The sequence below is a fragment of the Branchiostoma floridae genome, chromosome 3, assembly GCF_000003815.2.
Source record: "Branchiostoma floridae strain S238N-H82 chromosome 3, Bfl_VNyyK, whole genome shotgun sequence".
Taxonomy (NCBI): domain Eukaryota; kingdom Metazoa; phylum Chordata; class Leptocardii; order Amphioxiformes; family Branchiostomatidae; genus Branchiostoma; species Branchiostoma floridae.
The window spans coordinates 18,986,042-19,001,064 of NC_049981.1; the positions used below are offsets into that span (position 1 = coordinate 18,986,042).

A 15,023-nucleotide genomic window follows, 5' to 3' on the forward strand; every position below is an offset into this window, starting at 1 on the left:
CAGCAATACTTGATGATAAAAGTTACAGTAATACAATACAAAATGCTAACTGACATCCAATTCTGAAAAGAATGAACTTACTCCACAAAACTTGCCAAGTATTATTAGATTCATTTTCCTCCTAAAATCACAATAAGTTCCAACCAAACAGAGACAGCCAACAATTTTGTCTGGTACCTAATGGTGCATGTCTGCCAGGGGTAGAGGCTGATCATTGGGAAATGTACATTTTTACATAACTGATACAATGGCATAATTTGCCTGTGTCAAAGAAACATGTACAAATACACTGATCAGCTTCTACACAACACTTGCACGATGCCTATATTATACTTTTTAAGAGAACTGCTAAGTTTCAGATTGATACACTCAAGCTACATAGCATAACATGGGCACTCTCTGTGCCACACAACCCACCTTTACCAGGAATGGCAGACGGTTCTCTCGGAATGCATAGAAGTTGAGGTGGAGTTGTTCGCCGGACTTGTGCAGCGGAATTAGGTTCCCTGCACTCTCAATATGCACCGTCTTTCCCTCCAAAACCTGCCGGGAGGGGGCCAGGACAAAAACAGGAACGATGGAGAGAGAAGAACATGCTTCGGGTTACAACTCCCTGAGATTTTCTACAAATGACTTGGAGACAAGCAGTTTTCAGTTGCTAACAGGGAATTTTATTGTCAGATGACAACTGATACAATACATGGAAAGGAATCCAAAGGTAGAACAGAAAGTTGGAAATACAGAAGTAAGGTACAGTAGATATAGACAGTATACATAAGGAGAAGGTCATGAGGTACAAAGGTATTGCACAAAATCAAGGAAGTATACAATGGCTATTCTCCTGAACTCTGAACAACATTTGTTCATAACGTCAACCTTTCTGGTCCCCTACAACAGCTAATTCTTCATCCTACTAGCGTTAATTGCTAGACTCAGATTTCAAGGAATACCAAAACCTTCTTCCCAAGCTTCCACATACTGGAACGAAGGCTAGGATATAGGAAGGAGCAACCCACCCAATAGTTTAAAAGTAATAAAAAGGTTAGAGACTGTTGCCCAGGGCTGTCTCCAGCTTTAATCTTTTTCAGTCTCAATCATTGTCTGTAAGCCCTAATGTTGTTAATTTTCTTTGTTGAATTTGCCATTTTTAGCTTATAAAAATACAGTTGTGTCAAATTCATGTTGACAATGTGCAGTTCACATATTTTTGGTATGAAATTTTTCTCTGGCCCAACAATCAAAATTCTGTTCTGGGACAGGAGGACTGGTTCTGGAGACAGCTCTGTTGTTGCCTCATTTCAATCCCCAAATCTAACTTCTGGTCCCAAACCCCTCCTTACAAACCCTTCATGTACAATTTTCAATTCAACAGCCACCAAATGTTTCTCCCAACATCATTAGTACTACAACTCCTTCCTTGATATCCAAGCCCTCTTAACATAAGCAGTAGCACCATTGGAATTGTTCCACATAATCAAATTATAAACCCTGACAAGTATTTTGGTCTATGTAACGATGAATCTGCGACATACGTACTACTCTCCGCTTCACTAGTCACTACTAGCTAATGTTTGTTGCAATTTGCATTGTTGCCATCAAGAAGACCACATGGAAAATGTTACAGTTCTCAACACTATGCTGCTTTCATGCAGTGCCTTGTCAAACCTCAACATTCTCTAATCTTTCATCTTAGCTGCCATAATTACATTATAACAATGTTTTTGATCTTTCCTAGACAGCATTTTCCTCTCATAAACATTCCAGCATCAGTAACCTAATGGTCGTGCCCATTCAAACTCATCTTCTTTGATGACTACAGCTGGAAAAATGTCCGCTTGCCCAAGTTACAAGTTTGCATATGGAAAGTTGTCTATTTTAGATTTTAGTCTTAAGCTACCTACAGAGCTGTGCTATGTGTAAATGATGACAGAAATGGCTATGCATCTTGATTTTGTGGCATGTCTAATGGATTGTTAGTATATGTCATCATCAAAACTGTCAAAATAGATCTGTGACATTTGTTTTAGTTGTATGAGTTTGTATAGTTCATCAGTTACAGCAAGGAAGGGAAGGGAACAGAAACCAGAAGCAGAAAGCAGAGGTAAAGGGGAAGGGGGGAGAAAAGGAGAAGGAAAACAGTCAAGGAAATTGCTAAAATAGAAGAGAACAAGCGTAATCAATGAAAGAGAAAGAAAAACGTAAGAACGTGAGAAGAAATAAAATACCAGGAACATAGTCACAGACACATTGGAAAATCTGAAGAAAACAATAATTGTGAAAATGTAGACACACTTGAGTGTGCCAAAAGAAACTTCAACTTAAGTCTAACATACATACAACAAACTAGAAATATAAGTGCAGCAGATATCTTTATCATGCATAACTATTAAAAGAAACAAACATTGGGGCTCTGAGGTTCGTTTATCTTAATATCACCAGATGTCTATAAATCTTATTAATCTTCTTATCAATCTGTTTGTTAACATCTTGTATTATCAACAAGAAATTTATACAGACCAATTAGCTTTTATGGGTATCTTTTTAATGATTTCACAAACTCTTGCAGAATTTGCACTCAGGAAACATGAAGACTTCCTCTATCCTCCTCTACTGATTTTAATACCTACAATAGTGATTATGGTACCACCTTTACTCATCAAACTCAAACAACAACATCAACACATCATATCACAGGTAGGTGACAATGCTTGTTTAACAGAAGCATGCTTGAAGATAGAATGATTAAGGTCAACACAACAACTTTTTATTCAGCTTCCTGCAGAACTTGACATACATGTATTTATGATATGTCAATTTCATCTTTTTTTACAATATCTTATCTTGAAAATGATCCATAATCAATACTGATCAATGTTGGTAAGGATTATTTTCACTAATATCTCCTTCTTGTCAACAGATTGTCACCAGTCCTCTGACTATCAGTTTTACAGCTTGAGTCTAAGGAAGAACGCAAGATGACCCTTACCTCTACGTCTCGACTCCTCGCAATCTCTGTGAAATGCTCCTGCTTTTCCAGCGTCTTGTCGTACTTGTCATCCGTCATACAGAACACTCTCAGCCTGGCCTCGACTGGGTCTTGTGTCTTGGCAAAGACCACGAATTTTGCCATGAAGGGCACCGCGATGACTTCCCGGTACAGCTGGGTGGCGTAGTTCACCGACTCGTTGATCTGGCGACAATCCATCAACCAGAACCTACCAAAGAACATTACAGAAGTGCCAGGCATTAACAAACGCTACAAGATTTTTTCTAATCTACAGTGCTACACTACCGTATATCTTTCATGTTAACACGCCAGCTATCCAGGCATGTAGCATGCACAGCACATACTACATAGAACGACATGTCACAACTTTTAATTTCTTCTCTTCAAACATTTCAACAACCTACCTACTGTCTTCATCGGCGTGAAATAAACAGATTGTCCTACCAGTCACATTCAGGAATGCATTCTTGTTTGGACAATTACATCACAATAGGACAAGTTTACTTTACACTATCAGAAAGACTGGTCGTTACCTTGCTGACACAGTGGTGGTGAAGGAGACACAGTCGTTGACAAAAGTGAGAGGGGTGCTGCCTGTGATGTCTTCCCACTGAGCTGGGTTTGGACCGCCTGTGGAGTTAGAAGGGAAGGAAACTTTGTTAAACTTGTGGTCTGAAGACAGCTGTTTTTGTCATTACTACAACATTCGATTAAGGTTCACACTATGACACACTTTTGGAGGGGCTCAACTTGCCCTTTATCAATCACAAATAGTGATTAAAAACCTGGATTTTAACCACAGACCCTTGACTACTAGGTTTTTAAAATCTATATTGTTGGGGGATGAAAGACATCTACAATGTGTCTTGCAGCCTGGAAAACATACATGTATTTTCCTACATTCTAGGACGAATAATTCATATTTTTATTCAATTCTGATAAGTTCTAAAAGCTGTCCAAGAAGATTCAACAGTTACGGAATACCCTATATTTTGTCTGCTCTTCTAAAAAAACAAAAAAACACAATATGTATAATAATAGTCTATTCTGCACAATGTCAACAATAATCTTCATTGCTACCAATACACTACATTATTAGTACATACATAATGTAACTTTCACAGGATTGGCCACATGTAGACACTTGGTACAAATGATGTATAAATACAATAATGTGTCAGTCAAAATGACAATTCTGCAAGAAAAAGTACTTCTTTAATGGATTCAGCTGGATTTATATTTTATGCATTTCTGTGAGTCATGAGATTTTGTAATTCATTAGTGTGAGACGTTAGTTCTTCCTGTTTTGCATATGTCTTCCTGTAATAAGACTCGAGAGTAATTTTTACTGACTGTTAACACTGAGGTCTTATGTGGACGCTCTGTACTGAAATCCGTTATGAGTTATGATACAGTGCAGATGGCATGGAATGGTTATGATTAAGAAGATAGAGTGACAGCACACTCAAAAAGTAGAGCATGCATGTGCAGTCTATAAAAAAAGGAAGTGCTGATACAGAAGTTGATGGTATCAAAACCTACAGCAGACAAGCATGACATGTTAGCAGGGTTGTGCATAGCTGCATGTTTTCAACAGAAGTACACTGCCATCTCTTAACAGGCAAGGCAATGCTGTTCAGCTCAAAGTGTATTATGAGCAGAAGAACATGTCCTATGCCTGTTGAGAGAGTTTGCTGTAAGCTTCAAAAGTACCTTGCGAACCGCCATAGGGCTGCTGTCTTCCCTCTACGGAGAACCAACATAGCATGAAATTCCTCCGAACAGAACATGCAATCAGTCATACAATCAACAAAGAAAAGGAATTACAAAAAAATAAAAACAAGTTAAGTCATGTAGTCTTCATTAGAAAAACTGTTACTGCAGTAAATCATAGCTGCTGTCTTGTTTTTACAAACAGGTTAGCATCATTATGTTAGAATCTCTCCTTTAGTTTTGGACAGAAACACACAGCTGCTTGTTGGTCAACATAGAACTTTGTATTCTACAAAAGGGTTCAAATTCAATAATATCCAGGGAATGAGGACTGTATGTGCAGTTTGTGTCAGGGTGCACAGAACTGAATATCACCCAATATAATGTGGTGAAATGTATTACAAAGTCTACACAAGTAAATAATGTATGGGAACTTCGATGTTGTGTAAATAAAGTAGCTTGATACATGTAGGTGCAACAGTCACAATATACTGTCTCCGAATTCAACAAGAGTGGCAGAGTAAATCTCTACAGTAACATAAATGAAGTGTATACAGCAGGCCTGTCTCTAGCTTTAAGGTTTTGTGCATCCCACTTGTTTTTTTGCACGATCAGAAGCAAACTTGTTAATTTTCATTGTCTTTGTCATAAAGTTCAGATTTTTGGACAGACTGGATAAAATTCTAATACATCCCAACAAACAAATTTTGTCTCAGGATGCATCCTGGAGACAGCCCTGGTATACTTTCTGTCATAGTCACTGCTTGAAGTACTTGAACAAGACTGTCTTAGACATGTAGCGAGGGAACCTTTGTTGATAATGGCTGTTCGCACCCACCTGTTATGCTACAGAGCAGTCTCAAGGTTGGCGTGTCCCCTCCCCCGTAGCCATTCACGATGCCGTGAGCAGCTGCAGATGGGAGGGGTATCGTCATGGTGATGGGCTTGTGGAACTTGCGGCGTCTTGGCTCCACGGTGACAATAGGGCTAACCAAGACTCTGTTTCCATACATCTTCTTCACCAGCTCTGGTTTCACTGGCTGGGCCTGAGACAGACAAGAAAATGTCACATCAGCATATTTGGCTATCACTATGACAGGACATCTGCAGATCTATATATATCTGATTTTGTATAGCCAGTACAACTGCCATTTGGCGTTAGACATCAGGTTTGTAAGCATGTGGCATGGCAGCAACTGGTTACATTATACTGAACAACCTCTCCCGCCTAACCTTTGCACATCTAACTGAAAGGATGTTCAAAGGCATGTAGTAAGGAAGCCCTTATTCTACATGTACTTGGTGGAAGGATGTTACACTCCATGGTTGTTCTAGGAACTTAAATTTTTCAACACATCAATTCTTGTTGATGGTACTTGTTCTTTTTTGAGCTGGTATCAGATATTTAGTATGTAGTCAGTACATCCTCCAGCTTATCAGTCATTTAGTACATACAGCATGCATAGCTTATGTGAAAACTAAGGTTGACCTCCTCACCTGTAGGCCCACCCTGATCTTCTTGGTCAGTGCTCCCTCAGGAAACACTGCCTGGACCTGTGGAACCACAGATGAACTCAGCATCCCGCCCTCGGGTCCCACCATCTTGGTCTCCATACGGACGCGTGTCACCACAGCGAAGTACTGGGGGAAGTCGGTGGTGAGGATGCGCACAATGCGCTTCTGCTGCAGCTCTTCTGTGCTCTCAATTTCTGTAGAAAGGTCATCTAAAGTTAGCTCTATTGCAAAAGCTATTTTCCACACTGCACTGTAAACATATCTTAAGACTACATGATGTTGTTAAGCATTTTGAAGCAGATTAAAATTACAGCAGTTAAGGCAGGGAGATCACTATATGTAGCATCAAGATATCATGTAGATAGTTTTACACTTAGAATCTGCAATCCAAGGTGATACTTACGAGCAATTACTATATATTTTGCTATGCTGTCTGAATGACTGTTCCTTAAGTTAGTGCATGTATGTGGTATGCAATGAGTGTTCAAACCACTAGGTGATGTGACTTTATGAGAGTTTTGGAGTATTATCTGATGAAGGTAAACAATGACCATGCAATAATATTGTTACAATGAGAATGACAAAATGCTTGTCATGTGTTTGAGTGTTGTAAATTATGCATTTGATCTATGTTGATTATTGCAATGAATTAACAGCATTGCTATGATTGGTGCAGCAGGGGATAAAGTTGGCTGATTACAGTGAAGCATTGCAGAATTCAGGGTTGGACAAGTCCATTTGCCTGATTGCCTTGGGCAAGTGAAAGTATGTCTTCCTGTATTTGCCTGTGCAGGATGCCCAGGTCTAGTAGTTACTTAAAGTGCTTTTCTTTCACCAAAAAATAAAAGAGTTTCCTTGTTGTAATAAAAATGCATTTAGGGCAAGTGAAAATTGTTCGGGCCAGTTAATATTTTATGTACATGCCCTATATATAGGGCAATGAAATTTAATAACATGTCCAACCCTGAAAATACATGTTAAGTTAGTAAGATGGAAGTTTGGAAGGTACCTTTTGAATCTATGAGAGGACGGAGCAGAACAGACAGAGCAGACAGAGGTGAATAGTTAAAAATCACACCAGAGAACAACAACACACAGTACATGTACAATCATCACTGAGACCTGTCACAATTACATCATTACAATTACAATGGAGACATTACATCACATGTTTAAGTCAAGAGACAGAGAAAAAAAAAGTTCACCACTCACGAAAAGAAATACCAAAGTGTTGAAGGCGCGATGCCAGCAGCCTGGGACAAGCAGGATTCTTTCACAATTAAGATCATTGATTTCCGTACCTGCACTCGAAATGAAAGGGTTAGGCTTACCCTCCCCCTCCATGCCCCCATCCAGGGCCTCTTTGATGGCCTCCTCAGTTGCCTCTAGGGTATGCTCTCGCCAGTTCTCTCCAGAGTCACTTCGCAGCACCACGATCTCGCGCTCGCGTCCACGCAAGGAGGCGAAGTGGGGCAGCTCAATGATTACAGGTCTGTGAAACACAAAACTCCAGACGTTATATTTTGACACAACATTGAAACTTCAGCACATCACGTAACGGGTGTCAGTAGGGATGTGTACCTAAACAAAACATCAGGTACAGGTACAGGTACGGGTGCCAGTGCAGAGGTTGAGGCACAGGTCTGGACCTGTAATTATACCTGAGCTGTTTGAGAAAGTACCCTGTGGTCTTCAGAGATCACAGGACATGAATATCAAACAGTTAACAGAAAGTTTGACTATTTACACTTCAGGTCTCTTATGCTGAGGACTCAAATAAAAAAAGTGCTGATCTCAATGGCCTTACTTTTTAAAACCTTTTTTAAGTGCATATTTTCATCTTTGTGGCAGAAATACCACTTCTTTGATGTTCTCATATTTTGGACCTGTAACAATATCTGTAATTAATTTCGATACTGTAAAGGTTCTGGGCACTGGTACACATCCCTAGATGCCATGCAAAACTATGTGAGCATATCGTATACCCCAGAAGAGAAACAGAACCTTTGATCTATAGACACGACAATGCCAATTATCATTCCACCATATATATACAAATGTACAATGTAACCACTGCTTGACAACACAATACATTTGCATGATGTGCTCTATCTGAAGAAGCAAGGATGAGAGAGGACTGTCTCAAGAAGTTGTACCATCAGCCAGGGAGGCAGTTTAAGTAACACATAACCGCCTCCCTGCCTGACCCAGTGGTTTTCAACATCTTCCCGAACAGCCGCAGAGAGAGAGTGACAAAGCGAGAGGAAGAGGATCTGGTGTGGCTCAGCTTGAGTTTGGAATGTGCATACCCCTGAAACTTGGTTCCCGCAGGTCCTAACTGGACAATGGGACTCGACAGATGCTCCCCTTCCCCCAGGGGGGGAGGATTTGGTGGCATGTGCCGTTTACTGGGGGTGGGGAGATGGTGATGAGGGAGGGGTTTTGACGAAGAATCCAGGCAGCATGAACAGAAAGAGATGGGTGAGTGTGAACAAGGGTCAGATGTGGCCACAACACAGGAATCAATTTGTCATTTCCCTTCATCACTGCAGGTTTTGTAGATTTCATTTGCAGAAATACTTTCAGTTTCTGCAAAGTGTTTAGAAATTAGAGCCTTTAGAACATAAAAGATTTTGGACAGGAAAATTTGGAGGTTCTTAACATGAACAAGTAAGAGTTACACACAAGTGAGGCTGCCAAGAAGATCACTTAAGTTGATGTATATATTGGAGCGATGTATATATTTCAGTGTTTTTAAAGCAAAGTCATGCAACTAATTAAACAAGGACATGCATACATTCATATTTTACACTGGCCATAAGATTGTATTTAGTGTGTACTTTTTTTTTCACATCAATATTTCTTTACATCTAACAATTAGATAACAACTTCCCATGGCTGACTGCTATAAATTCACGATCATCGTTAATACTATTTAAAAGTCTGTTACTTTCTCCGTGTTGACGTCAGTATCAACAGCATTGTTCAGAGAGAATAAAAATGGCAAGCACAGTTGCACTGATACAATAGTATGTGAATAATGGACAGTAACATAAAGACAGAAACACTGGGAGAACATGAACAGCTGGCCTCTGAGAACCATGCGAGGTATGCTTAATGAGCTTTCAATGTAATACGTCTGCCCTGTTTGAAATCCTTCATGCTGAAGTACATGTACATGTAATGTTATATACAGCTGTACCAACGTATGAAGGAAAGGGGAGACTGTCAAACTGATCGGCAATCGAAGAAGTAGATTAGCAATTCTACAGACAGCTTAATTATGCCAAGCTTAAATCCAGGGCTGGGATACCACCAAACTTAACAATTCCAAAACCTCATTAGATATCATAACTTTGCACAGACATAAGTAATGGCGAGGTGACCAGAAACTGCATCATGAGACATACCCTAAAAACTGTGTCCCTGCGGGTCCGATCTCAAGGACACGACTGGCCAGGGCCTCCCCTTCCATGAGGGGTGGCGGGGTCTGCAGGCGGTGGCGCTTCACCAGCCGGCACGTGATGCGGGTGGGTTGCGTGGCCTTGCGTGGCGGAATGATGATGCGGAATCCTGGCTGGCGACAACCACGCATGGCGCCGCCGCGGGCATCAACCATGAAGCTCACCAAGAATCTGTCACAAAAGAAGTACATTGGAATTCTACTTTTCTCATATTGACAAGTGCTACTATTTTCAATCAAGGCCAACTTATTTAAGTAAAAATATTTGTATATACAATGTAGTTGACAACAATCTGAACTTCATGACATGAAATGACAAAAATGTATTTCTATAGCAATAGTATAAACCTGATAAAAGTGACGGATTTATCAACAAAAATTAACAACACAGGCTCCCAAATAATGAGTCGAAAATGGAAATTTTTAAAACTGGAGGCAGCATTGACTGCTTAATCAACACTTTGGCAATAGATAGTGTAAAACTGAAAGCAAAAATCACTTCTCACCCAGCATGGACGGGCGTAGCGGGGATGCCAATATTGTCTGTTGCCCCGTCGAAACTTGCGCTGTCGCGGAAGCTTCCCGTGCCCGTCAGTGTTCCGCTGCCCTTGTAGGCCGCAGTGCTACGCAGCTGCACCGCCTGCATCACTTCTTCAGTCATCCCTTCAAGGTAAGAACCTCCAGTACGAGAGCCAAACGACCTATGGAAAGTGCAGATGAAGTTTAGATATCCACGTAGTAACATACATTTGTACGCAAGGCAACAGTTACTTAAGCAACTGGATAGATTTGCAAATGGTCACTTATGAAACTCAGTCACTGATGAAAGACAGCAGATCCAGGCACTTGAGCACCTGTTACCTTACGGACATTTCATGGAAATGGCCTTGAGAATTGTATCATCAAGTCATCTTAATGAATCTTGAATACAAAAATTTTGCACTGAACATATCTCCATGCAGAAATATAACATGACATCTGTTGTATATTTGTATACTATTTATAGCACCAATTGCAAATGCAGTCGACAAAAGTTGAATTATGCTTTCTGAATATAAAAATGAATACCTTCTGAATCTTTTTAAAGACAATTTATAGTAACCAAAAGCAGCTGCTGTATCAATTCATGGGTGATGCTCTATTGGCTAATTAATGGATAGATAGAGAGACAGACAGAAAGATAGATGAACATATAGAACAAGTTATATCCTTCAGTGATGTATGAGACAAGTTCACAACCGTGCTCTACATGTCCATACAAACACTTTCAAAGTTACAACAATCATTTGCTCCTTCTTAGGATGGAAAACTAGAATAATTAGATGGAAATCTACTGGAAAGGCATGAGAGGTTAGTATAGACAGTAAGGAGGGGCAGACTAAACTGGGAAATCAGCATGTACATGTAGATGCACTCGGGAAATTTCTTTACAATAGATGACTATGTTCACTGACCAGGTACCATGAAAATTACACGTAGAGATCACAAACCAGGATTTTGCTCTGTTTTTTATTGAGAGGTTTTCTATTGTGGAAGGATTGATAAAATAAATGATGAGCACCTTTTCTATATGTCAACCCAGAGACTAGACAGCAGGATGGAGCTACTATTTTCAAAGTGTGGTGGAGTCTTCAACATGCACAAGCTAGGTGTGGCTCTCAAACACCTCTGGCTTTTCCTTTTATCCGAGAGGATATTCCTAACCAAAGCTAGGGCCCTGCCAGGTATTCGAACCTTTACATGTCAGCAAACCTAACCTCAAGACCACCTTGCTTTGCATCACGCTCATTAAGAGTGCTCATTATCATAAATTTGCAAACAAAAATGTCACTCACAAATACGGTGGATGGATGCTTCAGTTCAAAATTCATAAGACTTATAATCATGATATTTCAACTGCAAGAGCTCTAAAATAATTGGAAATGGAAAGGAATACCATTTTCATGATATCTGGTCATTTTTGGGAAAGACTAGATCACAAGATGCATTAGAGAAAGTGTGAGCTGTAAAGGAGATGAGAGTGGAATTAGGACAGCTTCTAGGCTATAGATGAGAAAAGTAACAGGATTATTTAAGACAAAGATCTTAACCATAATGTATATCATAGCTATGTAGTTGCACTAAAAACAAACAAATCATTAGGAGAAGGGAGGGCAGCAAAGGGTTAATGAAACTACAGAAATAGTAAGGGAAGGGTATACAAAAATGTAGCATGTCTCAAGTAGAAAAAGGTGTCAGGGCTAGTTTTGTTTAGGTACATGTACTAACAAGGAAGATAAACACTCAAGAGACAATGGAGAAAAAGGATCTAATATAGAGATCAAATATTTTACAGTGATAGTATTGAAAAGTTAAAATAACTGTATGTATATCAGACTAAAACTCTGAAGTTGTAGAAAATAACTACATAGTAAATCTGTGATATGGTATGAATAAGGGACTGATTGAGCAGAAGTAATTGCAGTGATGCTATGCAAAGGAGAAAAGATAATCATGCATCTCATGCAAAATGTAATGTAGGAATGTTTGGGTATACGATGTGCACATAGCTAGTCATTAGATAGTCATTTTGTGTACGATGTACCTTTTGCCCATGCGCTCCGGCTTCCTATTGTATGCAGGCCAGTGCAATAGTAACAACATGAAATGGAGACGTCAATGTTAGATATTATTTATGGCCTAAGAACGGGCCAAAGCAGACTTGCAAAATGCCGGCCCATTTAAAGCAATCGATAGAGTGAGTCGAGGCTATTGATTAGCTTCATTAGGATGAGAGAAGAACGCTTCATCCATGCAAATGAATCGACAAGTACGATCAATGCAGTCTCCTGCGGTATCTGTTGTGCAGCAGAGCAGACCTAGGGGTAAAATTAGCCGGGTTAGATTGACACGTCTTGCCTGACGTTGGGTGGGTGACATACCGTGGGGAACTCTCCACACTTAGAGCTGGGGTATAGTACTGCTGCAGTGGAGACAGCCGGCTATATTGGGAAATTATTCAACACAAGTTGGTCCATGTTTGCCGTATGGCTCACAATTGTTAAAGAACATGCCTGAAATGAGTTGACCTGGTGCAACACTATTGACGACTTTCACAGTACATTGTAAAAATGGCTGCACAAGTGACCAGACATGGAAATGTGCTTAGGGAGGATAAAATATGGACACGAGCAGGTGCTCTATGGAAAAATTCAATATCCTGCATCGATGGTGACAAAGTATTTCTAAACTAAGCGTGGAAAAAGTATCAACCGAAATTGCCCAACTGGAACACCTAAAAGGCGCCCTGGCTTGATTGATACATTGACTGACACTCCCTCAGAAAATTGGTAGGGAGATATGGGTGCTGTTGCAAAAATTTCAGTCAGGTTCTGGTTATCCTGTTCTGCAGATGGTGGCACAAATCAGCCGACACACATGGCCATTGTAACGGATCCAATTCTCCGCCATCAATAATGGCCCACCGATCTGCCCTGAGCTACTGTAGGGTCAAGTTTCATCAGGTGCAGAACAATATACATTGCAGGCACCAGCTGCTGAGTGGGTCTATACAACAGGCCATGGGAGTTTTGCTGCCTGGCTCTCCCCCAAAATTAAGAAGAGCTATTCTTAATACACCATTCAAGTTTGATGCACTGAATTATATTCTTGTATCTGGTAAATATTTAAGCTTTCTCCTCCAAAAAAATGCTGCAATTTTTTCTTTGAAAGGGAACAATATAGCACTATCTCTTAGTGTAAATATTTTATGATCTTGATTATCAATGCTAGAAACATTAAACCAATATCCCAGAAATTTAAAGAGAGATACGCTGTTATCTAAATAATGTAACTGAAACACATTCTTTTTTCTAGAAAATATCTTGATCTTGTCTTTGTTCATGTGGAAAAAGTGGAAAAATTCATCTAAAAACTAGGAACAAAAAATGTCATGCATTACTGTATGATACATGTCCATGTAGCTACAAGCTATCCACAAAGAGCTCAAAGTATATCAATCCTCTGTAAAAGTGTTTGTTACTGTAACCCACATACAATCAAAATATGCACCATCTCTAACATTATCAAACAATAAATACTAGAAATGTAGACTACATTGTAATAGCCAGGAAAGAGAGGTCCTGTGTTATAAAGCAAAACTTAATACATCACATGTACCTACATGTACTAGTAACATTACATGGTGTAAGGCCAAGAGAAAGACGCATATTTCTGTACCTTTCAGAGTGGTAGCTGAGGCGGTTCTCTGCCTTGACGTCCCCGATGAAGATGGAGTCGTCTCCAAGCTCCCCAATGTCCTGAACTGTCAGGTAGCCAATGGTGTCTCCAGTTATTGTCTCCTCACCTGGAGCAAAGCATGAAAGAAGCATACAAGGTAAAGGCACATGTAAAGGTAGTCACGTAAGTTGAGCCGTGAGTGCATCATCCACGGAGTCTAGGATATGGTGTTGGAGGCAGAGCCCAACCCTCGCCTTTTACCACCCCAACCGAATTGGGGGACCATTTTTACACCTGTGTGGAGTGAGGTACAGATTTAAGTGGCATTAAGTGCCCTTTACAAGGACACAATGTCTAGCGAGGAATGTCACTGTGTAAGTTCAACAAAAAGACAGACAGGACTTCATTGTTAACAATACACAATGTACATACTGCATACTATTCAGTACTTCTCACTCCTGGTGTGCTCCACTGCTGCAATTAAACAATTACAAATACCTGTCTGATTAAGTCATTTATTTTCAAGGGGCTATCAGTATCAGCATGTGACAAAAGGTAATCCTTATGTGGTGCTGTAACCTGGGCCAATCATATCAAAACTAGAAAACTTCACTCAGTCTGAAATCAATTCTTCCAACACCTTTGTCTAGCAAATACATGTAATTCTATGCAAACTACAGTTGTAGTGATGTGTTTCTGTCTAATCTAGCTGTGCTGTGTATTGGGGAATTGGGGAAATACATGTAATACATGTAATTTGATGTAATCTCTTTTCACATCCAATGATCTGGCAGAAGCTTTAATTTCTACTTGTAAAACAAAGTCTTACTTCTATTTTTCCTAAACATACTTTGCTGATCTTGATGTTCTGACTTGTAACAAGGAGAAAGAACAATTAACATTTAATATAGCACATCACAAATTCACTGAAAACCCACAATGCTAAAAGGACACATACCAGGGACGTTTGACATACAAGAGGCTGTAACAGTTCTATGGATGAATGAATTTCACCCAATCAAAATTTCTTTAAAAGCCGAGGAAATACCAATTGGTACTCAGCAGACAATCGACGATAGCTGGAAATTCTATTTTAGGATTAACCAG

At 39.8% G+C, this 15,023-nt stretch overlaps 1 protein-coding gene across 15 annotated transcripts in view; it reads right to left on the reverse strand.

Moving 5' to 3' along the window:
- LOC118410758 (titin homolog) overlaps positions 1 to 15,023 on the reverse strand; it is a 108,885-nt gene that overhangs the window by 37,667 nt on the left and 56,195 nt on the right. For 6 of the 15 annotated variants that reach the window (XM_035812548.1, XM_035812547.1, XM_035812536.1 and 3 more), the window contains exons 14-25: positions 13,917 to 14,043; positions 12,620 to 12,679; positions 10,205 to 10,399; positions 9,646 to 9,870; positions 7,537 to 7,727; positions 7,245 to 7,253; positions 6,218 to 6,429; positions 5,559 to 5,766; positions 4,721 to 4,753; positions 3,541 to 3,637; positions 2,987 to 3,215; positions 418 to 543 (exon numbers count right to left, since the gene is read on the reverse strand). In XM_035812548.1, the coding sequence (XP_035668441.1) occupies positions 418 to 543; positions 2,987 to 3,215; positions 3,541 to 3,637; positions 4,721 to 4,753; positions 5,559 to 5,766; positions 6,218 to 6,429; positions 7,245 to 7,253; positions 7,537 to 7,727; positions 9,646 to 9,870; positions 10,205 to 10,399; positions 12,620 to 12,679; positions 13,917 to 14,043 (1,712 nt within the window). Of the gene's footprint in view, positions 1 to 417; positions 544 to 2,986; positions 3,216 to 3,540; positions 3,638 to 4,720; positions 4,754 to 5,558; positions 5,767 to 6,217; positions 6,430 to 7,244; positions 7,254 to 7,536; positions 7,728 to 8,544; positions 8,655 to 9,645; positions 9,871 to 10,204; positions 10,400 to 12,282; positions 12,307 to 12,619; positions 12,680 to 13,916; positions 14,044 to 15,023 lie in introns of those variants that run through there. The other 9 variants (XM_035812538.1, XM_035812545.1, XM_035812541.1 and 6 more) reach the window with 7 other exon arrangements.